The sequence below is a fragment of the Sylvia atricapilla genome, chromosome 31, assembly GCF_009819655.1.
Source record: "Sylvia atricapilla isolate bSylAtr1 chromosome 31, bSylAtr1.pri, whole genome shotgun sequence".
NCBI lineage: Eukaryota > Metazoa > Chordata > Aves > Passeriformes > Sylviidae > Sylvia > Sylvia atricapilla.
This window is the reverse complement of record NC_089170.1, coordinates 113,494-136,832: the sequence shown is the minus strand read 5'-3', so window position 1 is coordinate 136,832 and position 23,339 is coordinate 113,494. Positions and strand designations below refer to the sequence as shown.

Genomic DNA, 23,339 nt, shown 5'->3' with positions numbered 1-23,339 from the left:
AAGCGTCGATCGGCCTTGGAGCGCCATGGGAGCCGCCAATGGGAGCGCGGGGGGCGGGCCCCGGCGGTGATGGCGCGGGAGGGGTGAGCGGGGGGGCCGTGGCCGCTTTGGGGGGTTCCTGAGGGAATTTGGGGGGGAGGTTTTTGGGATTTGGGGTCCGGGGGTGTTCTAGGGTCTCCTGAAGGGATTTGGGCTTCACAGGGCGGGTTGGAGCGGTTCTTGGTGAGGGTTGGGGTATCGGGGGGCAGTTTTGGGGAGTTCCTGAGGGAGATTGCGGGGGGCCTCTGAGGGGGGTTGGAGGTTCCTGAGGAGTTTGGGGTCTCTGAGGGAAGTTTGGAAGCTTGGTTTGGGAATTTGGGGTTCCGGAGAGAAATTTGGGGGTTCCTGAGGGGGGTTGGGGCTTCCGGAAGGGATTTGGGGGTCGCTGAGGGAGGTTGGGTGTTCCTGAGGGACGTTTGGGCTCTCTGAGGGGGTTGAAGGTCCCTGAGGGGGCTTGGGGGTTCCTGAGAGGGAATTTGGGGATCCTTGTGGGATTTCAGGTCTTTTGTGTGCAGTTTTGGGGGATCCTTGTGGGATTTGGGGCGGTTTGGGTGCAATTTGGGCAATTTTGAGGGGGTTTCTGGGGCATTTTGGGGGGAGCCTGTGTTGGTGTTGAGTGCTTTGGGGGCAGTTTGGGGGTCTCTGGGTGATTGGGGGGGGAGGTTCCTTAGAGAATTTGGAGATGTTTGGAAGGGGCAGCTTAGGGGATTTCGGGGGGGAGTGAAAATTCTGGGGGGTCCCTGGGACGATTTGGGGGTTCCAATGGGGGGTTTTGGGGTCCATGGGGCATTTTTTGAAGGTTTGGGGGGCAGTTTGGAGAGTTCCTATGGGGGTTTTGGGGCTCTTTGGGGCATTTTTGGGGTCCCAAACTCCTGAGCCACCCCAACTCCCCTTTCTAGCACCCTGGAGGATCCACCTGTGCCCCCAGATGTTGGGACCCCCCAAAAACACCTTCTCTGCCCCCAAAAGGCCCCAGATGTGGTCAGAGAGGGGCCAGATCCAGATGTTAACGACACAAAAACTCCCGAAGTGGCCCAAAACACCTCAGATGCTCCAGATGTGGCAGCAGAACCCCCAAATCCAGATGTTCTGTGGGCCAAAAATGGGCACCGGACACTGCTGGTGGACAGCCACACGGATGTGGAGGAGGTGGCGCCAAATCCAGATGTTGGGCCCCAAAGCCAGCTTAAAATTACCCAAAATGTGCCTGAAACTCCAGATGTGGGACTGAAAACCCTAAATCCAGATGCTTCATGTCTTAAAAATGGGTGTGGGATGCTGGTGGTGGAGAGTGACACAGATGTGGAGGATGAGAAGGCTGATCCAGATGTGGATTCCCCAAAACGACTGAAAATTACCCCAAATGTCCTGGAAACTCCAGATGTGGCAGCAAAGACCCAAAATCCAGATGTTCCAGGCCCAAAGATGTGGTGTGGGATGGAGCTGGTGGACAGCGACACAGATGTGGAAGCGGATCCAGATGTGCAGCCCCCAAAAAGGCTCAAAGTGACCCAAAATGTGCCTGGAATTACAGATGTGAAGGTGGAGACCCCAAATCCAGCTGTGCAGGTGACCAGATTGGGACATTGGACGCTGCTGGTGGAGAGCGACACAGATGAGGAAGGAGAGGAGGAGGATCCAGATGTGCAGCCTCAAAAATGGCTCAGAATGACCCAAAATGTGCCTGAAACTCCACATGTGGCAGCAAAGGCCCCACATCCAGATGTTTCAGGCCCAAAACTCCATCACCAGATGTTGCTGGGGGACAGTGACACAGATGTGGAAGATGAAGTGAATCCAGATCTGCAGTCTCCAAAAAGCCTCCAAGTGACTCAAAGCGTGGCTGCAATTCCAGATGTGGAGGTGGGGACCCCGAATCCAGCTGTGGAAAGGCCCAAAATCAGGCATCAAATGCTGGTGGTGGACAGCGACACAGATGTGGACGAGGATCCAGATGTGGAGCCCACCAAAAGGCTTAAAGGTACCCAGCATGTGCCTGAAACGCCAGGTGTGCAATTGGGGACACCAAACCCAGATGTTTCCACCCCCAGAAGCAGGTGTCAAGTGCTGCTGGTGGACAGTGACACAGATGTGGAGGAGGATCCAGATGTGGAGCCCCTGAAACAGTTCAGAGTAACCCAAAACATCCCAGAAAGTCCAGATGTGGCTGCAGAGACCCCAAGTCCAGATGTTTCGGGCCCTGAAATCAGGTGCCAAACATTCCTGGTGGACAGCAACACAGATGCGGAGGAAGAGGAGGTGAATCCAGATGTGGTAACCCTAAGAAAGCTCAAAATGACACCAGATGTGCCTGAAAGTCCAGATGTAGGGCTAAAGAGCCCAAATCCAGATGGTGGAAGGCACAAAAATGGGTGTCGGGCACTGCTGGGGGACAGTGAGACAGATGTGGAGGAGGATGAGGCCAGTCCAGATGTTTGGCCTGCAAAAAGGCAGAAAATGACCCAAAACGTGCCTGAAACTCCAGATGTGTCCAGCCAGACCCCAAATCCAGCTGTGGGGGGGTCATGGAGGGGTCGCAGGGTGCTGCTGAAAGACAGTGAGACAGATGTGGAGGAGGAGGCTGATCCAGATGTTCGGCTCACAAAAAGGCGGAAAATTACCCAAAATGTGCAGCCAATCCCACCAAATCCAAATATTGGGAGGCTCCAAGGGACCCAAAACTCTGCCAAAATTCCAGGTGTGGAGGTGGAAGAGGAGGAGTGGGATCTAGATGTGGCCACCCAGCTGTTCCTGCCCCCAAATCCAGATGTGAAGAAGGCTGGAGCCGATCCAGATGTTGGGAGACCAAAACGACTCAAAGCCACCCAGAAACCACCCAAAATTCCAGATGTGGAGGGGACCCCAGATCCAGATGTGAAAGATGAGTCAGATCCAGATGTGGCCACACAGCCATTCCTGCCTTCTCCAGATGTTGGTAGTCCTGAAACTGTCCGAAAGGCCCCTGAAATTCCAGATGTGGAGGGACTGTCCTCCCTGGATCCAGATGTGGCCACGCAACTGTTCTTGCCCCCAGATCCAGATGTGGTGCACCACCCAAATCCAGATGTTTTGGGCCTGAAACAACTCAGAACAGCCCTAGATGAGCCCAGAATTCCAGATGTGAGGGCAGCACCCCCAGATCCAGATGAGGTTGGGGAGGAGGACTTTGATGTGGCCACACAGCTGTTCCTGTGCCCCAATCCAGATGTGGAGGGGGAGAGACCCTTGGTCCCAGATGTTGGGTCACCCCAATCCCCCCAAACTCACTTAAACTCCCCCAAAATTCCAGATGTGGAGGCAGACACCCCAAAGCCAGATGTGGAGGGGCCCTGTCCAGATCTAGATGTGGCCACCCAGCTGTTCCTGACCCCCAATCCAGATGTGGAGGGGGAAAGACCCTCAGATCCAGGTGTTTGGTCTCCCCAGACACCCCCAAACCTCCCTGAAATTCCAGATGTAGAGGCAAAACCCCCAAAGCCAGATGTGGAGGGGCCAGCGGTGCCCTGCCCAGATCCAGATGTGGCCACCCAGCTGTTCCTGCCCCCTGATCCAGCTATGGAGAGGAAGGGACCCTCTGATTCAGATGTTCAGTTCTCAAAAACACCCCAAACTCCCCGCAAACTCCCTGAAATTCCAGATGTGGAGGTGGAGACATCAAATGCAGATGTGGAGGGCACAGGGCAGCCCTGCCCAGATCCAGATGTGGCCACCCAGCTGTTCCCGCCCCCCAATCCAGACGTGGAGCACCCAGAAAGCTGCAAAACGGCTCTGAAGGAGACCCAGATTCCAGATGTGGAGAGCGAACCCCCAAATCCAGATGTTGGGAGAGCCCCAGGCACTATCCAGGAGGAGGCAGAAGCTTTGCCCACCCCACAGGTCAGATTTGGGGTTCCCGGGTGGATTCTGGGGGTCCTGGTGGATTTTTTGGGCTTCCTGGTGCATTTTGGGGTCCCAGGGTGGTTTGGGGGGTCTCAGATAAATTTGGGGGGGGGGGGTCTGAGGTGAATTTTTGGGATCCCAGATGGATTTTGGGGAGTCCTGGGAGAATTTAGGGGGTTTTGCGTGGCCCCGGGGAATTTGGCTGAATTTGGGGGTCCCAGGTGAATTTTGGGGGTTCCCGTTGGGTTTTGGGGTCTCTATGGCAGCCCCTCCCCTGCAGGTGCGGCGCAGTCAGCGATTGGCTGAGAGCAGAGGGGGCGTGGTCTCCTCGGACTCCACCCCAAAGGGGCGTGATCAAGATCACCAGCCACGCCCCCAGAGGAGGCGGCACCAAGCAGGGGTGGGGCTTGCACAGGCCCCGCCCTCCATGTCCATAAAAGGAAATGGGCGGGGCTCAGTGTCAGCCCTGCCCCCGCAGCAGGAGGAGCCAGCAGGGGGCGCCAAGCGCAGCCTCCGCCCCCGGCCACTGCCGGGCCCCGCCCACATCCGGGTAAGGACCAGTATAAACCAGTATGGGCCAGTATAAACCAGTATGGGCCAGTTCAGGCCAGTGCTCTTATCCCCCCCGCTGGGTCCCCAGCCGCTGTCCCAGGGCTGGTGGCACCTGGGGACATCCCCAATGTCCCCTGAGCCCTCGGATGATGTCCCCAAGCCGCCCCCAACCCATCCCAGTGTTCCCAACATGTTCCCAACCCCTCCAGAGATGTCCTCAAGCTGTCTCCAGTGTGTCCCCACTGTCCCCAGCTGCTGTTCCCAGGGGTGGTGGCACCTGGGGATGTCCCCACAGTGTCCCCAGTGTGTCCCCCAGGGATGTCCCTATTGTGTCCCCAAACTGTCCCCAACCTGTCCTGATGTCCCCCAGGTGTCTCCAAACCCTCCAGGGCTGTCCCCAACCTGTCCCCACTGTCCCCAGGCCTGGTGGCACTCAGGGCTGTCCCCAATGTGTCCCCAATATCCCCAGGTGCTGTTCACAGGCCTGGTGGCCTCCCCGGCGCTGCTGGTGGCCCTGGGGACGCTGGGTGGCACTGAGGCCACCTCGGTGAGGGACTGCAGCCACCTGGTGACAGATGGCATCCGGCGCACCCTGAAATTCCTCTGTGCCCTGGGCAAGGGCATCCCCATTGTCACCCCCCAGTGGCTGCTGCAGGTGACAGTGAGGACAGCAGGGGGTTGGGGGGTTGGGAACACTGGAGACACTCAGGGACATTGGGGAGATTGGGGCCGTTGGGGACAATCAGGAGAGATTGGGGACGTTGGGGAGATTTGGAACATCCAGGGGATTGGGGACAGTCAGAGGTATTGGGGACATTGGGGACATCTGGGAGTTGGGGACATTGCAGGGATTGAGGACACTGGGAACAGTCGGGGTTGGGGATATTGGGGACATTGGAGACATTGAGGACAACCAGGAGGATTGGAGACATTGGGGGTTGGTGACACTGGGGACATGGGGAGCTCTGATGTTTCTGTGCACCCTCGGTTGGGGGTTCCGCATTGTGACCCTCCAGTGGCTCCTGTAGGTGACATCGGGGACATCAGGGGGTTGGGGACACTGGGGGGATTGGGGGCACTCAGGGACATTAGGGACACTCAGGGACATTGAAGACATCGAGCGATTCCCTGGGACACTGGGGACTTAGGGACAATCAGGGGGACTTGGTGGCAATGAGGGGGGTTTGGGGACAAGGAGAGGGGATTTGGGGACATGGAAAGGGATTTTGGGGACCTTGGGGATACAGAGGTGGGCCTTGAGGATATTGAGGGGGCCTTGGGAACATGGGGGATGATGGGGACATTGGAGATAGGGTGGCACTGGGGGATTTGGGGACGATGGGAACATTGGGGACAGCTCGGGTGGCCTTGGGCACAGGGGGGCACGGTGACAAGGGGGATTTGCTTTAGGGACTTCAGGGACAAGTGGGGGTGACCTTGGGGACAATAAAAGGCAGCTTTTATTGGGGTGGCAAGTCTGGGGACAAGGCGGGGGGGTTGGTTTGGGAACTCTGGAGTGGCTCTGTGTCCTCATTGTCCCCAGAGTTCCTGTGGTGGCCATGTGTGACCCTCACATCCCTATTGTCCCCAGAGTTCCCACAGTGGCCGCCCGCTGTCCCCAGGTCCCTTCCTGCCCCAGGACCCCTCCCCTGAGCGGCGCTTTGGTTTCCGGCTGCGCACGGCGCTGGCACGGGCACGGGCACAGCCACTGCTGCAGGTGACAATGTCCCCAGTGTCCCCAAACGTCACCTAAACCCAGCCCTGAGCCAGCCCTGGGCATGGGCACGGCCACTGCTGGAGGTGGCAATGACAGCAGTGTCCCCAGTGTCCCCAAATGTCCTCAATGTCCCCAATCCCCCAATGTCTCAAATCACCCCCCTCTCAGCCCCTATGTCCCCAACCCCCAATCGCCCACTGTCCCCCTGATGTCCCCACCCTCCCTGGTTTCCCCACTGTCCCCCTGGTGTCCCCAGTGTCCCCTTGATGTCCTCCAATGTCCTCTCTGTCCCCAGGGCTACCAGGTCCATGTCACCCCCAGCGTGCAGCCGTGCCCCAAGGACATGCGGGACATTATCACCTGCTGTGGTGGCACCTTCCTGCCACAGCTGCCCCAGGAGCACACGGTGAGGGGACACGGAGACACGGGGACAGGGGACAGAGTGGGATTGGGAACAGTGGGGACATCGGGGAAATCCAGGGGATTGGGAACAATCAGAGGAATTGGGGTATTGGGGACATCAGGGACATCTGGGGGTTGGGGACATTGCAGGGATTGAGGACATTGGGAACAATCAGGGTTGGGGACATTGGAGGTGACGGGGACATTGAGGACATTGGTGACATTGGGAGACTGGAGAGAACAGGGACACTGGGGACATTGGGGGACTGAGGACAGAGGGGACATCAGTGACATTGGGGTGTTGGGGACATTAGGGGGGACTAGGGACATTGGGGGATGGGGTTTTGGGGGTGTTTGGGGTTTCTCATTAGGTTTTGGGGTTAATTGGGGGGTTCCTCACTGGGTTTGGGGGTTTTGGGGGTATTTGGGGGTGTTTGGGGTAGGACTTGGGGATCCCATTGGGGTCAGAGGATCCCTGTTGTGTTTTGGTGGTTTCTCACTGGGGTTTAGGGGTTTTGTTAGGAGATTTTGGGGGTTTTGGGGACCTCTCGCAGCCACGAGTCCTGGTGATCTTGTGTCCGCAGAATTGGGGGATCCCGTTGGGGTTCCTCACTGGGTTTTGAGGGTTTTTTGGGGGGTGTTCTCACTGGAGTTTTAGGAGTATTTGGGGTTTTTGGGGTTCCTCACTGACTTTTGGGGTTTTTCCCCCCCAGCCCCGTGTGCTGGTGATCTCCTGTCCCCAGGACCAGGGGGATCCCATCAGGGTTTGGGGTTCCTCACTGGGTTTTTGCGGTTTCTCACTGTAATTTTGGGGGAACTAGGGATTTTTTGAGTATTTGGGGTTTCTCACTGGAGTTTTGGGGTTTCTCACTGGGGTTCTGGGGGTTTGGGGAGCGGGGTTTGGAGAATTTTGGGGTTTTGGGGGGGTTCTCACTGGGTTTTATTTTTTTAGGGTTTTGGGGGGGTATTTGCGGTTCTTTTGGGGTATTTTGGGTTCCTCGCTTTTTGGGTTATTTGGGGGTTATTTTGGGTTATTTCCCCCAGCCTCAAGTCCTGGTGATCTCGTGTCCCCAGGACCATGGCTTTTGGGGTTATGTTGCGGTTTTGGGGGTTATTTTAGGGTTATTTACCCCATTTTTCCCCAGCCCTGAGTGCTGGTGGTTTCATGTCCCCAGAACCACAGGGTTTGGGGTTTTAGGGGGTTATCTTGGAGTTCCTCACTGGGTTTTTGGGGTTGTTTCCCCAGCCTCGAGCGCTGGTGGTCTCGTGTCCCCAGAACCACAGGGTTTGGGGTTTTTGGGGGGTTATCTTGGGGTTCCTCACTGACTTTTGGGGTTTTTCCCCCCCAGCCCCGAGTGCTGGTGATCTCGTGTCCCCAGGACCGCTCTCTCTGGGCCCCGGCCGTGGCCGCGCGGCTGCCGCTGCTCTCGGCCGAGCTGCTGCTCTCGGGGGTCCTGCGGCAGCGCCTCGACATCGCCCAGTTCCTGCTCACCAACCTGGAACCCCCACATCCCCCCCTAAAAACCCCAAATCCCCCCAAAAAAACCCAAAATCCCAACAAAAGCCAAAAAAATCCTACCCAGAAATGCCCAAATCCACCCAAAAAACCCCCAAATCCCGCCCCCAAACCCATGAATCCCCCGCAAAGACACCAAATCCCCCCCAGAACCCCACAAAATCTCACCCAAAATACCCCAGCTCCACCCCAAACTCCTCCCCCAAGCCCTCCCAGGACCCGGAGTGGGCAGAGACGCCCCCAACCCCCCCTCAAAACTGCACCAAATTCAGGGACCCCCCAGAAAAAAACAAATCCGCCCAAAAAACCCCCAAAACGGCCTCGGGGTCACTCAGAGGGTCCCAACTGTAATTTTGGGGTCCTAGACCCCCCCCAAGAGCCTCCCATGACTCGGAGCCGCCGGGGACTCCCCAAAAATCCCCCTCAGGACCCCCCAGATTCAGAGACATCCCAAAAAACCACAAAAGGGCCCCCAAAAAACCCCAGTCCACCCAAACCCGCCCCACACCTGTCCTCAAAGCCCCCAAAACAGCCCCGGGGGCCCCCAGGGGGTCCCAACCTCAATTTTGGGATCCCAAATCCCTCCCTGGACCCCCCTCAGGAGGCCCCCAGGACTCGAAGCAGGCAGAGACCCACCTCAAATTCAGGGACTCCCCAAAAAAACCCCAAACCCCCCAAACGGCCCCCAAATGGCCCAAATTCCACCCAAAACCAGCCCCGGGGTCCTCTCGAGGGTCCCCACCCCAAATCTGAGGTCCCCGAGCCTCCCCCGAGCCCTCCCTGGACCCGGAGCCGCCGGAGACCCCCCCGGAACCCCCCAAAGTCCTCCAAATCCCAATAAAGTGAATTTGGGCAGGGGATTTTGGGGTTATTGGGGAAAAAAATCCCAAATTTTGGGAGGGGGGAGTCGGGGTGGGGGGGATTACGGACAGAGAGGACAGCCCAGAGACAGGCCTGGGGTGACCTTGCGAAGGTTCGGGACATTTTGGGGACGTCGGAGACACTTTTGGGGACATCAAGGAGCCATTTTTGGGGACACTTGGGCCCCCCCTGAAGACACCAGTGACCCTTTTGGGGGCCCTTTAGGGACATCAGAGACCCCCATCAGGGGCCACGCCCCCGAGATGGTCACGCCGAGGGTTGGGACATCAGGAGTCCCTTTGGGGACATCGAGGCCGTTTTGGGGCCCCCTTGGCAACAGTTTCGCCTTTAGTCCCGCCCCCTAAACCCCCCAGCCAATCAACGCTTTCGTTTCAGCAGCCAATGGGAGGGCGGGAGGGACGGGCCTTTCGTTACCATGGGAACCGGCCAGCCGGGTTGCCGTGGCAACGGGCAAAGGTGCTTCCGGGTCCTCATTCCCGCCCTCGGCCGCTCTCGGTCAATCAGCGCTCGCGGAGCGCGGTGGAACAGCCAATGGCGCTGCAGGAGGGGCCGGAGCAGCGTTGCCATGGCGACGGGCCCGGGCGGTCGCCATGGCAACGGGGGCTGCCGGTACTGGGGAGGGAAAGGCGGGAAAAGATAAAAAAAAAGCGAATAAAGGGAATAAGGAGGGTTTGGTGCAGGGTGGGAGCGACTGGGGTGGGGGTGGCATCTCTGGGGGTGTTGGGGACAGCCGGAACACTCTTGGGGACACTGGGACCCCTTCAGGATGGTGCTGGGGCCTTTGGGGACACTGATTTACCCTGCGAGGACCCAGTGACCCACTCAGAATCCGATTTACCCTTCCAGGACCTCATCCTCCCCTCAGGACCCTGATTTACCCGCCAGGACCCAGTGACCCGCTCAGACACCAAATTTATCCTGCCAGGACCCCATTCTCCCCTCAGGACCCCGGTCTACCCTTTCAGAAACACATTTTTCTCTTCCAGGACCCCTCCTAACAATCCATTTCCCCTTCTAAGACCCCTCCGGGTCGCATTTCCCCTTCCAAGATCCGATCCGCTTTTAACCCCGCTCCCGAGCTCTGACTGGTCCGTTCACCAAAGGGGCAGTGTCCTTTCGTAGCCCCGCCCCCCTCTCCCAGGCGCGGCCTCCCATTGGTCGGGGGGAGGCGGGACTCGGGAGGTGCCGCCTCTGATTGGCTGAGGCGGGAGCGCGCGAAAGCGGCAGTGGGGGCGCCTTCCCGGCGTGCACCGCGCGGGGAAACAGGGAGAGACTGGGAACAGGAAGGTACTGGGAGAGACTGGAAGGGACTGGGACAGACTGAGAACGTGGGGAGGTAGAACTGGGAAGGACTGGGAGGTTACTGAGACTGGGGGCAGGCTATACTGGTCCTTACTGGTCTTTACTGGTCCTTACTGGGAACTGTTCCCCCCACAGGTCGCCAATGGCCGAGCCCCGCCCGGGCCCTCCCAGTGCTCTCAGTGGCCCCCAGTGCTCCCAGCTGCTCCCTCCCAGTTTGGGGGGGCTCATACCCCCCTCCTACTTCGTGCTGCGCCCCAGGTGAGGCTCCCAGTTCTCCCAGTTTCCCCCATTCCTCTCTCCTAGTGCTCCCAGTAACCCCAGTCCCCCTCACAGGTCCCTGGGGGCGGAGCTTGCCGTGAAAAAGGGGTGTGGCCATGAGTTGGAGGCAGAGCTTAAAGCGCTGAGGGAGCAGAGCCAAGGCCTGGAGGTGGCACTTGAGGCAGAAAGGAGGCGGAGCCACGTGCTGGAAGCGGAGGTGGAAGTGGAAAGAGGGCGGAGCCAATGCCTGGAGGCAGAGCTTGCTGCAGAAAGAGGGCGGAGCCAACGCCTGGAAGCAGAAAGGAGTCGGAGCCATGCACTGGAGGTGGAGCTTGAGGCAGAAAGGGGGCGGAGCCAAATCCTGGAGATGGAGTTGGAGGCCTTGAGGAGGCGGGGCCTTGGCCCAGAGGGGTCGGAGCCAAGCCCAGAGCAGGTAAGGACACCTGGGGGGACATTGGGGACACCTGGGGACATTTGGGGACATATCTGGGCACATTTGGGACACTTGGAGGCTCCTGGGGGGACATTCTGGGTGCACCTGAACACGTTGCCACATCTGGGGGGCACCTGAACACACCTGGGACAGCTGGAGATACCTGGGGAAACACCTGGGGATGTTGGGGACACACCTGAGGACACTGAGGACACACCTAGGGTGGCCCTGCCATGTTTGGGGCTGTCTCACGTCCATTTGGGGCTGTTCAGGGGTGACTTTTGGGCTCCCAGGTGCATTTGGAGTATCCCACATGAGGTTTTGGAGTCTCAGGTGCATTTGGGGTCTCTTAGGTGAGTTTTTGGGGCCGCAGGTGTATTTGGGGTCCCAGGTGTGTTTTGGGGTCCCAGGTGTATTTGGGCTCTCAGGTGAATTTTGGGGGTCCCAGGTGAGATTTTGGGGTCCCAGGTGTATTTGGGCTCTCAGGTGAATTTTGGGGGTCCCAGGTGAGATTTTGGGGTCCCAGGTGTATTTGGGCTCTCAGGTGAATTTTGGGGGTCCCAGGTGAGATTTTGGGGTCCCAGGTGTATTTGGGCTCTCAGGTGAATTTTGGGGGTCCCAGGTGAGATTTTGGGGTCCCAGGTGTATTTGGGCTCTCAGGTGTGTCCCCCCAGGTGCTGCTGTCCCGCTGGCGCCAGAAAGTTTTCCAGCTGCTGCTGCAGGTGAGGCTGCACCAGGGCCAGGAGCTGCAGCTGCAGGGACAGGTGAGGGACACTTGGGGACATTGGGGACACAGGGCACAAGTGAGGGGACAGGAGACATCCCACACCTGGGACAGGGGGACAGGTGAGGGGACGCCTGTCACACCTGTGTCATATCTGTCACACCCATGTGACACCTATGATGTCACTCCTGTGATGTCCCCCTGTCCCAGCTGCGCTCTCTGGGTGCTGCCGTGGCCGCCAGGTCCCACCAGGTGTCGCTGCTGGAGCTGCGGCTGCGCCGTGGGGAGCAGGAACTGCAGGGGGAGAGACAGGTGAGGGACACTGGGCACACACCAGTGACACACCTGGGACAGGTGAGGGACACACCTGGGGCCATTGGGGACACCCCTGGGACTGGGACATTGGGGACACACCAGGGACACACCTGGGACAGGTGAGGGACACACCTGGGGACATTCGGGACACACCTGGGACACACCTGGGGACATTGGGGATACACCTAGGACAGGGAGAGGATGTTTGGGGACCATTTGGTGACATTTAGGGGTCATTCCATGTCCAGGCTCTGTCCCAGGAGCGGCTCCGGGCGGAGGCAGCTGAGGAGGAACTGGGGAAACTGGGCCAGGCTCTGAGGCGGTACTGGGGGGACTGGGATGTCCCCGTTAATGTCCCCACTCCTGTCCCCATTGTTGTCCCCCTTGATGTCCCTGCTGATGTCCCTGTTGCTGTTCCCAGGCTGTTAGGGACACTGGGCGTGGCCCTGGCCAATGTCACCGAGGCTGTTGTGGCCCTGGGAACCCTCAGTGAGCGCCTGGGACGGGCCCGGCACCGACTGTGGGGTCAGTGACAGCTGGGGACAGTGGGGACACCTGGGGACACTATGGGGCCAGTGACACCTTGGGGACACCTTGGGCACACCTGGGGACACTGCGGGGATACCTTGGGGGGTTGGGGACACCTGGGGACAGTTCAAGGGCATTGGGAGGGGGGTTTGGGGACACTTTGGGGAAAGTTTGGGGACAATTTGAAGGTGTTAGGGGAGGACTGGGGACACCTAAGGGGGGTTGAGGACATCTTGGGGACACTTTGGGGACTCTGAGGACACCTTCAGAGGGGTTGGGGACACTTTGGGGGGGTGGGGATGTTCCTGAACCTTGGGGACACTCTGGGGATATTGGGGATGCTGCAGTTGCTGTTGCTCTGTCCCTGTCACAGTGTCCTCTCTGTCCCCAGCACTGGTGGCCTTGGGATGGCTCCGGTGGCAGCGACAGCTGGAGGGGACAGCAGGGGACAGCGGGTGAGTGACAGTGGGGGTGGCCCTGAGGACACATTGGAGACATTGAGGACAGTGAGTGACACTGGGGTGGCCCTGGGGACATTGAGGTGGCACTGGTGACATCAGGGGGTGGCCCTGGGGACACCAGGGTGGCCCTGGGGACATTGGGGTGGCACTGGGGACAGCACTGACCCCAGCAGTGACACAGTGGCTTTGTCCCCTCCCTGTCCCCAGTGCCATGGCCCCAGAGATGACACTGGAGCAGCTGAGGGGGTGGCACCGAGGTGACACTGGGAACACTGGGGGTGGCTCTGTCCCCAAGGTGCCACCTCCATACCCCCCCGAGGGCAGGGATGGGACCAGGCTACGCCTGGGCACAGGTGAGTATGTCTCCAAACATGTCCCCAGTGTCCCCAAACGTCCATAAATGTCCTCAAATGTCTCCCCAATGTCCCCAAGTGTGTCTCCCAGTGTGGCCCCAGTGTCCCCAATGTGTCCACGACGTGTCCCCGCAGTGTCCCTTGCTCCGTTGGTGATGCAGCTGCAGGCGCTCGGTGCCGCCATCCTCAGGGACATCAGGGACCCCACGGTGCCACCGCCCCGCGGGGACAGCAGTGACATCATCAGGGAGCTGTGACGTCATTGAGGATAGTGGCGACATCATCAGGGAGCAGTAATGTCACAGGTGACATGGCAGGGATGGAGATGGCATCATTTGGGTTGCTGTGATATCGTGGTGATGTCATTAATGTCACAATGACAGCGATGATGTCAAGGCTCTGCCCCAGCCCTGGCTCAGTGTCACTTTGTCTCCGCCCAGCCCCCGATGTCCCCAAAGCCACCACAAGTGGCCCTGAGGTCTCCAAGAAGGTTCCTTGGTGTCCTCAATCTCCCCTAATGCCCTTGGGGTGTCCTCACATGTCCCAGAGATGTCCCCAACTCCCCAAAGTTTCCCCAAGGTGTCCCCAAACCCTCTCAATGCCCCCAAGGTGTCCCCAAGGCGTCCCACACATACCAGAAATGACCCCAGCGCCCTAAAGGTGTTCTCATCCCCTCCGTGACCCCAAGAGCCCCCAAACTACCCTACCCCCCGCAAAAGTATCCCCAAAGTGTCCCCAGTGCCACCAACAGTGCCTGGTCCAGCCTGGGGACAGACATGGGGACAATGGGGACATCGCTGTGGGGGGAGGGTAATGGGGGGTGAGGGCCATGAGTGTGTCACTGAGTCCTGGCAGGGTAAATCAGGGCCCCCAAAGGCCCCAGCGCCATCCTGGACGGGTCTCAGTGTCCCCCCCAAGGAGGTCCCTGCTGTCGCCAACACCCCCTAGTCGCTGCCACTCCACACTAAAATCCCTTTTTTTCCCTTTATTTTTACATTTTCCCATCGTTCCCGCCCCAGTTCCAGCTACACCCGTTGCCATGGCGACCGCATGTGCCTGTCCCCATGGCACCACTGCTCCCGCCCCCCCCCCCCCCCCATCGCCATTGGCTGTTCCGCCGCGCTCTACAAGCGCTGATTGGCCGAGAGCGGCCCAGCTGGCCTGTTCCTGTGGTAACAATGTCCCACATCTCCTGCGCTCCCATTGGCTGTTGTGCTCTGGAATGAGAGTGTTGAATGGCTGGGGATTGAAGGGGTGGGACTAAAGGCAGAACTGGGCCTAAACCCGTACAGAGTGAACTGGGATGAACTGGGAGCTATCCCAAACCAATCCAGGGCATAAACTGGGAACTGAAATGAACAGGAAGCAGATCCTTTAACTTGTCTAAGAGCTCCAAACTGTTCTGGGAGCTGCAGTGGTCACTCACTTGCCCAGTACTGCTCCATACTGGTCTGTACTGGTCCACACTGGTCACTGGCCAGCCCCGCACTGGTCCGTACTAGTCACTTGCGTACCCAACAGCGGTCTGTACTGGTCTGTACTGGTCTATACTGGTCAGTCAAATGCCCAGCACTGGTCCATACTGGTCACTGAGAGGCCCAGCACTGGTCCATACTGGTCTGTACTGGTCTCTACTGATCACTCACTTGCCCAGCACTGGTCTGTACTGATGTGTACTGCTGGTCCGTACCGGTCCATACTAGTCCATACTGCTCTGTCCCGCTCCATGCCGGCCCCCAGCACGGTTGGCACGGTCAGCGCGGTGCGTTTTCATGTGTTCACCCAGGTGGTGCTTGAGCTTGAAGCGCTTTGGGCAACGGGCACACGCAAAGGGCCGCAGGCTCAGGGTCAGCAGGATGTGCCGGTCGCGCTTGGGCCGCGCTGCAAATCGCTTCCCGCAGGCGCAGCCAAAGCGTTTCCCATCGGTGGGCACGGTGCCCAGCTTCACTGGCGCGTGTACTGGCTGCCCGTCGCGCTGCGGCAGCTCGTTGCCATGCAAGTCCACTGGCGTCCAGCCGGGCAGCGGTGGCTCGGCTGGCGGTGGGATGTCCAGCACAGTGGCCGTGGCAGTGGCCGGCTCGGGTTTGATGTAGACGGTGGGCGGGTCCGGGAGCATGGCCAGAGTGGTGGTGGCATCCGGTGGGATCCGCGCGGGGCCTTCGTCATCGTCGTTGTCATTGTCCCCCACACGGATCTTGAGGATCTCCTGGGACGACAGGGACGGGGACGTAGTGGTGGCCACATGGAGCTGGAGGAGTTCCTCAGTGCTGGTGCAGGTGGCCCAGGAGGAGGAAGGGTCGTCTTCACCATGGACTGTCACAGTGTCACCATGGATTGTCCCACTGTCATCATGGATTGTCACAATGTCATCTTGAACTGTCTCACTGTCATCGTGGATTGTCACAATCTCACTATGGATGGCCCCATCACCACCATGGATGGTCCTGATGTCACCATGGATTGCCCCCTCAGCACCGTGGGAGCCCCACGATGACAATGACAAGGGTCCTGCTCTGCTGCGGTTGAGCTGCAGGGCGGCGGCGCTTCCACAAAGGGTCCGCAAGGAGGAGGAGGAGGAAGATGGAGATCTTTCTCCACTGTGGTAGGCATGCGATGACCCACTGGGACCACGCATGGTGCGTGACGATGATGATGGAGACCCTTCACAACCCTGGTTGGCCCGTAATGATGATGATGATGAAGGCAAAGGCCCATCATGGCCATGGACAGCCTTTGATGATGATGATGGTGAAGACCCATCAAGACCACCAATGGACTCATCTCCATCATGGACATTCCACAATGATGATGGCCCATCATGAACACGAACGGTCCTTGACGATGATGACAAAGACCCTTCTTGACCACGGATGGTCCGTGATGATGACGAAGGTAAAGACGCATCATGACCATGGATGGCCCTTGAAGACCCATCAAGACCACAGATGGACTCATCTTCATCATGGACGTTCCATGAGGACAAAGATCCATCATGGCTATGGACGACCCTTGAAGACCCATCAAGAACACGAATGGACCCATCAAGACCATGGATGGACCCTGTAAGACTAGGGTTGGACCCATCATGGCCATGGATGACCTTTGATGATGACAACGATGATGAAGACCCATCAAGACCATGGATTGACTCGTGACCATCACAGGCATCCCACGACGATGAGGACCTTTCATGACCGTGGACGTTCCTTGATGATGATGATGATGATGACCCATCATGACCACGGACGTTCCCTGCTGATGCCGACACCCCACTATGACCCCGGGTGGCCCTGTACCCCTCCAGCTCCTTCAGGATCTGCGAGCAGCGCTCCACCACATGCCACATCTGCAGCGCGCTGGCCACCAGCAGGTGGCCGGGCAGCGCCTCAGCAGCCACAGTCAGCCGGCCACAGTAAATGAGCTCCAGCAGCCCCTCAAAGGCACCGGCGTCGACAGCGGGCGGCAGCGTCAGGCGCGGCCCGGCACGCAGCAGCAGCTTGTCATGGAAGAAGGGTGAGGCGGCCGCCAGGACACTGCTGTGGGCGGCGAAGACGCGGCTGCCGGCGTGGATGGTGACATCGCAGAACTTGCCCTGCAGCCGCAGGTGGTTCAGTGAGTCCAGCAGCGCGGGTGCGTGCCGCGGGAACGAGATCCGCACCCGGCCCGGCGCCATCGCCCTGTGGGACATGGTGAGCACGGGCCACCTGGGTCAGGCTGCTGGCCAGGGGGTGACCAGCTGACCCATGGTGTTGAGCTGTTGGTCACTGGGTCCCCAGTTGACCCTTGGGTGCCCAGCTGACTCTTGGATTGACCAGCTGCCCATTGGAGTTCCCAGCTGACCCTTGTGTTGACCTCTTGGTCCTTGGGTGCCCAGTTGGCCTTTTGGTTGCCCAGTTGACCCTTGGGTGCCCAGCTGATCCTTGGGATGCCCAGTTGCCCTTTTGGATCCCCAGCTGCTCTTTTGAATGCCCAGTTGACCCTTGGATTGACCAGTTGCCCATTGGAGTTCCCAGCTGACCCTTGTGTTGACCTCTTGACTCTCAGGTGCCCAGTTGACCCTTGAATGCCCCACTGACCCTTTGGGTGCCTTATTGACACTCTGGGTCCCCAACTGACCAATGGTTGACCAGGTGACTGCTGGGATGCCCCATTAACCCCTTTGGTGCCTCAGTGACCCCTTTGGGTGCCCCACTGACCCCTTGGGTGCCCCACTGACTTTTCCCTCACCCACAGGGCGCCCCCTGCTCGCCCAGACGACCCCTTGCATCCCTGACCCCCCCCCCACCGCAAATTACCTATCCCCGAACCCAAAGACTCCCTCAGGACCTCCCAAAATTCCCCCAGAACCTCCTGACCCTCCCAGACCCTTTGGGACCCCCCAGGACCCATCAGGGACCACCTGAAAAGCCCAGGGCCCCCCTAAATCCCACCCAGGATCCCCAAACTGCCACGCGGGACACCCTGGGACCAAATCCCAAATCCCTCCCTGAACCCCCTCAGGAGCCCCCCGGGGCCCCCAAATCCCACCTGGGCCTCCCCAAATTCCCCCAGGACCCCCCAAACCCCATCTAGAAGCCTCCTGGGACCTCTCAAATACCACCTGGGGCTCCCCGAATCCCCCTCAGGACCCTCCGGGATCCCCCCAAATCCCCCCCGGGATCCCCCAGAACCCACAAATCCCTCTGAGGACCCCTCAATTCCCCTAAAATTTGCTCTAGAAGCCTCCAGGACCCCTCAAAACCCTCCAGAATTGCCCAAATTCCCCCCGGCACCCCCCAACTTCCCATCCAGGACCCCTCAATTCCCTTTAGGATGCCCCAATTTCCCCCCCAATTCCACCTCGAACCCCCCCAGACCCTCCGGGACCCCTCTGGGACTCCCCAAATCCCACTGAGAACCCTCTGGGACCCCCCAGGATCCCTTCTGTCCCCCAAATCCACGCCGGACCCTCTTAAATCCCCCTGGAACCTTCCAGGACCCCCCAGAATCCCTCCTAGGACCCTCCAGGACTCCTCGGGACACCACAAACCCCACCCAGGACCGTCCCGGATCCCCAAGAGCTCCCCGGGATTCCCCAGAATCTCTCTTGGAACCCTTCAGGACCCTCCGGGACCCCCCCCAAAACCCCCCTGGGCCCCCCCTACTCACCTCCAGCTCCGCCAGCGGCTCCAGTCGGTGACGTCAACAAGGAAAGCCCCGCCCCATCCGGCATGACGGCATAGACCACGCCCCCTCCGCCTCTTCCCCCCTTCCCCGACTGTTGGGGGCATCTGGCGACATTTGGGGCGTCCTAGGGACGCGGGGGGACATCGGGACACGTCACTGCTCCCCCTCGGTGTTCCCAAAATCTCTCCGGTGTCACTAAAGCCACTCCTATCGTCTCCAGTTGTCCCCAACCCCTGCCCAAATGTCCCCGATCCCGATCCTGGTGTCTCCGATGTCCTCAGTGCCCCCAACCCTGGCCCTGGTGTCCCTTAGACCCTCTCAATCCTATCCCAAATCTCCTCAAGTATCCCCAGGTGTCCCCAGCTCCAGTCCAGCTGTCCCCAACCTTGTCCTGGTGTCCCTAAACCTGGTCCTGGTGTCCCCCAGTGTCCCCACATCCTGGTCCTGGTGTCCCCAGCCCTGTCCCCCACCACCCCAGTGTCCCCAATGCTCGTTTTGATGTCCCCAGCTGTCCCCAAACCTGTCCCTGATGTCCTCAGGCGTCTCCAACTGGGTCCCCAACATCCCCAGATGTCCCTGAACCTGGTGGTGTCTGCCTAACTTTGTCCCCAGTGCCCCCCAGATGTCCCCAGCCCCTGTCCAGGTGTCCCTAACCCTGTCCTCGATGTCCCCAGGTGTCCCCAACAATGGTTTCAATGTTCCCAGCTGTCCCCAACTCTGTCTGCAATGTACCCAAACCCTGTCCTGGTGTCCCCCAACCTTGTCCCCTTGTTCTTGACGTCCCCAGGTGTTTCCAGCCCTGGTCCTGGTGTCCCCCAGTGTCCCCAAGCCCTGTCCTGGTGTCCCTAATCCTGTCCTCAGTGACCCTCAGTGTCCCCACATCCTGTCCAGCTGTCCCCAGTCCGGGTCCCGATGTCCCCAAACCTGTCCAAACATCTCCAGATGTCCCCGAATCAGGTCTTGGTGTCCCCAAACCTTGTCCTTGATGTCCCCGGGTGTCCCCAACCCCTTTCCTGGTGTCCCCTGGTGTCCCCAAATCCTGGTCCTGGTGTCCCCAGCCCTGTCCTTGATGTCCCCAACCTTGTCCCCGGTGTCCCCAGAGCTGATTTTGATGTCCCCAGGTGTCCCCAGAATCTGTCCCCAGGTGTCACCAATCCTGGTCTTGGTGTCTCTTCATGTCCCCAATCCCAATGTCCCCAGATGTCCCAACCCCTGTCCAGGTGTACCCAGCCTTGTCCCCAGGGCAAATTGAGTTTAAAAGTTGATTTTTCCAGGAAATTCCCATTTTTAATGCCTCATATTGAGATAAGAAGTTGATTTTCCAGTGCTGATCAAGAATTCCTGGATTTTAATGCCCAAAACCGAGAGGAAATTTTGATTTTCCAGGAAATTCTTGGATTTAATGCGTCACATTGCGATTAAAACTTGATTTTCCAGGAAATTCCTGGGGTTTGTGCTGTAAAACTGGGAATTGGCTGGAAAATCTAGTTTTATCCCAATTTGAAGCAATAAAATTCAGGAATTCGCTGGGAAATCAGCTTTTTATCCCAATCTGAGGCATTACTATCCTGGAATTCACTGGAAATTCAAATTTTTATCTGAATTAGAGGCATTAAAAACTGGTAATTCCCTGGAAAATCAACTTTTTGGAGGCTTTAAAATCCAGGAATTTCCTGGAAAATTAACTTTTATCCAAATTTGAGGGATTCGGGGGAGTCCCGGGTCGCATTAGGGGGAGTTTCCCATGGAATTCCCAGAATTTTGGGGGGATTCCCATGAAATTCCCAGGATTTGGAGGCCCGCGGTTCTGTTTTGGGGTGTCTCTATTTCCTATTTCCCGGATTGAGGGGATTCCCATGAAATTCCCGGAATTTGGGAGGTCGCTCCGCCCCCTCCCTCCGCCCCACCCCGTTCGGTTTCCAATCGCAGATCCCGCTCCCTCATTGGACACGCCCCTTTCTCCCGTCCTGTCAATCAGAGCGGGGGCGGGGCCGGGGGCGGGGCCCGAACGGAGGCGCTAAATGGGATCCGGGCGGGGCAAAGGGGAGCGCCTGGGGCGGAAATTGGCATCCTGGAAGGGAAAATTTCACCTAGACAATGGGGGGCTCAGGGTCCTGGCAGCGTAATCGGGGTTTTGAGGAGATCACCGTGTCCTGGCAGAGTATATCGGGATCCTGAGCAGGGAATGGCGTTCCTGGAAGGGTAAATGAGTGTCCTGATGGATATGTCCATGTCTCCAGATGTCCCCAGTGATGTCAGCCCAAGAATTCCCATCAGGATTTGGGATAATTTTAATGCAAATTCCCCAAATTAGTCTCAAACCTCACAGGGTTTGCCAAGAGGACACGTGACACCAGCAGTATCTCCCAGCGAGATTGTAAAAACGAAAGAGCCAGGAGACCTTCTGCTCCTTTGTTAAGCCTTAATTAGAGAGGGGCCTGGAGGTGGGGGCTCAGGCCGCCGCCGCTGGTCCCGATGGTCGACGTCCAGGAGGAGGGTCACGCAGGGCTGTCGTTACCTGCAGGACTGGAGCCTCTACCCTCACAGGAATCGTCCAGAGACTACCTTTTGGCTTAGAAGTTTGGGGGGGTCTTCGTGCTTGGGTGCTGTTCAGGTTGTGTTGACTCACTTGGGCTGAAATCGGTGTAGTTAGCTTCGTTAGGTTCCTGCCATTTCATAGTGTGGGGTTTCTTGTGTCCTTTTAAAGTGGCTCGTTGTCTAGGGTTGTTTTATTTTCAGGCAGCAAGATGAGTTTAATACGCATGTCTGCGCAAGTCCTTATAGGAAATGCAGAAGTCCATTCTGGGGAGCAGCGGCTGGGCCACCCGACGAGTTAAAAGGGGATGAGGGGTACAAACGACTAAAGGTAGGGTAAAAAACCAGATAAAACAGGTAAGAACTTTTTAACAGTGAATTCTTGGAGTTGAAAGGGGTAAGTACATTAACGAGGAGTTTCAGCTGGGGCTGGAACAAGAACAGGTAAGAGCATAAAAAGGGGTAAATTCGTATGCAGTTTGAACATCAATTTAACTCACAGCAATATCACCACCCCGATGACATCACAGTGGTGACATCACTGTTCCCCCAGCAGCCTCGGGATGTCCTCAATGGCTCTTTGGCACCGCTCGGCCACCACACGGCTACGGGAGCCACCAGGGTCACCCGAGTGACTCGAGACGAGGTTGCGGATTTCTCGAAGTGTCCCCAGCAGGTGACGCGTGGCCAGGCTGGCACTGCCCTTCCACAGCAGCTCGGCCTCGGTCACCAAGGCCTTGGGGACATCACGGGATCCCTCCCTTGTCCCCTCCAGGGCTAAGTTGATGTCCTCGAGCCGGCGCTGCATCTCCCGAGGGAACGCGGTGGCTTTGTTGCATGCGGCCACCAAATACTCCAGGATGTCCAGGGCCACCTTCGCCCGCTGTCCCCTCCTGGTGGCCGCCTCTTCCTGGCTGGAGGCCACCATGGACTCTTCCATGGACTTGGTGGCAGCTACCATCTTGCCAGTGGCTGCCACCATCCGGGCCTCGTGTGCGGCCTCCGCCGAGGCCCCCTCCTCCTTGGTCAGGGCCACTGGCAGCCGCCAGGCCACAGCCTTCATGTTGTCCACAGCTGTCCCCCAGCACGTGGCATGTTCCTCCGGGTCCCCAGCCCGGGCAGCGGCGGTGGCAGCAGTGGTGGCCTCGGCAGTGGCCGCGTCCCCACAGGCGTCACGGAGCTCCGTGGCCTCCTTGGCCACCTGGACCCAGCTCTTCTCGAGCGCGGCCACCGAGTCCCACCAGGCTCTGGCCGCGGCTGTCACATGGGCCCAGGTGGCCCCCGGGGTGGCCCCGAGGGCAGCCAGAGCCTGGCCCAGGGAGGTGACACCGTGGTGGCTCAGGGTGTCCCGGAGGTGACTAATGAATGTCCCCAGGGCCGTGTGCAGGGACCCTGGGGATGTGGACAGCAGCACATCCCCATCCGGCCCGGCCACAGTGGCTGCCAGCTGGCCCAGGGTGGCCACCACAGCCACCAACGCCTCCAGCAGCTGGGGAGGGGACAGGGGAGGTGGCAGGGACCTCGTGAGGTGGCCCCTGTGACCCCTGGGGTGGCCCCTGTGCCCTCCAGGGGTCCTGTATGTCCCCTCCTTGGAGGACACAGCTGTCCCCTTGGTCATCCCCTGTCCCCTCTGCCATCCTCCTGCCACCCCCTGCTGTATCCACCTGCCACCCTCGGTCCCCTCCATCTCTGTTTCCTCCCCCCCCTTCCCGCCACGCCTTCCTGTCCCCTCTGTCCCCCCCCGTCCCCTCTGCCACCCCCCGTGTCCCCCCATCCCCTTTGGAGCCTTTGTCCCCTCCACCTCCCCCTGTCCCCTCCCGGCCCCCCCGCGCAGGGATTGTCGCACCTCGCGGGGCTCCATGGCCGCTGGGGACACTCTGGGGACACTCTGGGTACACTCCGGAGACACGCGGCGTGGCCGGGGGGAGAGCAGGAAGAGGTGACGTCACCGCCCCGGCCCCGCCCTGCCCGCGGGGCCATCCCAAGTTCCCAAAGTCCTCCTGAGTTTCCCGAATGTCCGCCTGAGTGTCCCCAACTGGACCCCGATGTCCCCCCCACGTCCTCAACAAGGCGCAAGTGTCCCCCTTATGTCCTGTTGGGAACACTGGGAACACACCGGGGTCCTGTTGGGGACACTGCTGGGACATCGTGGTGACCCAAAACGCGACAGGGGGCGCCAGGGTGGCCCCGGTGTCCCCGAGGGAAAGACATGGGGGTGTCCCCAAGGTCCCTGGGTGTCCCGTGCCCCGGCGGTGACAGTGCCCCCATGTCCCCACG

At 59.1% G+C, this 23,339-nt stretch overlaps 5 protein-coding genes across 8 annotated transcripts in view; 3 read left to right on the top strand and 2 right to left on the bottom strand.

The window, feature by feature from the left end:
• LOC136373112 (zinc finger protein 3-like) overlaps window positions 1–23,339 on the top strand; it is a 65,776-nt gene that overhangs the window by 27,897 nt on the left and 14,540 nt on the right. The window lies entirely within an intron of this gene.
• LOC136373088 (mediator of DNA damage checkpoint protein 1-like) lies at window positions 41–9,318 on the top strand. The gene is made up of 9 exons (XM_066338029.1): window positions 41–83; window positions 939–3,915; window positions 4,199–4,468; window positions 4,940–5,125; window positions 6,062–6,187; window positions 6,483–6,593; window positions 7,303–7,353; window positions 7,939–8,069; window positions 9,192–9,318. Exons 1-9 carry the CDS (start codon window positions 70–72, stop codon window positions 9,316–9,318), a joined length of 3,993 nt encoding a protein of 1,330 aa, XP_066194126.1. The 5' UTR covers window positions 41–69.
• LOC136373111 (coiled-coil alpha-helical rod protein 1-like) lies at window positions 10,394–13,768 on the top strand. Of its 3 annotated transcripts, none has more exons than XM_066338058.1 (9): window positions 10,394–10,547; window positions 10,623–10,764; window positions 10,807–10,980; window positions 11,655–11,744; window positions 11,915–12,016; window positions 12,268–12,544; window positions 12,939–13,002; window positions 13,216–13,361; window positions 13,497–13,768. In XM_066338058.1, exons 1-9 carry the CDS (start codon window positions 10,432–10,434, stop codon window positions 13,616–13,618), a joined length of 1,233 nt encoding a protein of 410 aa, XP_066194155.1. In that variant the 5' UTR covers window positions 10,394–10,431; the 3' UTR covers window positions 13,619–13,768. The 3 variants fall into 3 exon arrangements, with proteins under 3 accessions (XP_066194155.1, XP_066194156.1, XP_066194154.1); XM_066338059.1 differs by having other exon boundaries at window positions 10,623–10,980; window positions 12,268–12,341; window positions 12,441–12,544; XM_066338057.1 differs by having other exon boundaries at window positions 10,623–10,980.
• Window positions 14,190–17,142, bottom strand: LOC136373104 (zinc finger and BTB domain-containing protein 9-like). 2 transcript variants are annotated; one of them, XM_066338050.1, is made up of 2 exons: window positions 15,774–17,142; window positions 14,190–15,731 (listed from the first exon to the last, which is right to left on the bottom strand). In XM_066338050.1, the coding sequence occupies exons 1-2, from the start codon at window positions 17,047–17,049 to the stop codon at window positions 15,061–15,063; spliced, it is 1,947 nt and encodes a 648-aa protein (XP_066194147.1). In that variant the 5' UTR covers window positions 17,050–17,142; the 3' UTR covers window positions 14,190–15,060. The 2 variants fall into 2 exon arrangements, with proteins under 2 accessions (XP_066194147.1, XP_066194146.1); XM_066338049.1 differs by having other exon boundaries at window positions 14,190–17,142.
• On the bottom strand, window positions 20,801–23,339 carry LOC136373117 (uncharacterized). The gene is made up of 2 exons (XM_066338070.1): window positions 22,909–23,339; window positions 20,801–22,551 (listed from the first exon to the last, which is right to left on the bottom strand). The coding sequence occupies exons 1-2, from the start codon at window positions 22,921–22,923 to the stop codon at window positions 21,601–21,603; spliced, it is 966 nt and encodes a 321-aa protein (XP_066194167.1). The 5' UTR covers window positions 22,924–23,339; the 3' UTR covers window positions 20,801–21,600.

Bases quoted from the DNA above. Each gene is read 5' to 3' on its own strand.
- LOC136373088 (XM_066338029.1), top strand. The intron at 6,188-6,482 runs GTGACAATGTCC...CTCTGTCCCCAG, and splicing joins GGGCACAGCCACTGCTGCAG to GGCTACCAGGTCCATGTCAC. The intron at 8,070-9,191 runs GTTCCTGCTCAC...GGGGCCCTTTAG, and splicing joins CAGCGCCTCGACATCGCCCA to GGACATCAGAGACCCCCATC.
- LOC136373111 (XM_066338057.1), top strand. From the start codon at position 10,432: ATGGCCGAGCCCCGCCCGGGCCCTCCCAGTGCTCTCAGTGGCCCCCAG. The intron at 11,745-11,914 runs GTGAGGGACACT...CCCCTGTCCCAG, and splicing joins AGCTGCAGCTGCAGGGACAG to CTGCGCTCTCTGGGTGCTGC. The intron at 12,545-12,938 runs GTCAGTGACAGC...CTCTGTCCCCAG, and splicing joins GGCCCGGCACCGACTGTGGG to CACTGGTGGCCTTGGGATGG.
- LOC136373104 (XM_066338049.1), bottom strand. From the start codon at position 17,049: ATGTCCCACAGGGCGATGGCGCCGGGCCGGGTGCGGATCTCGTTCCCG.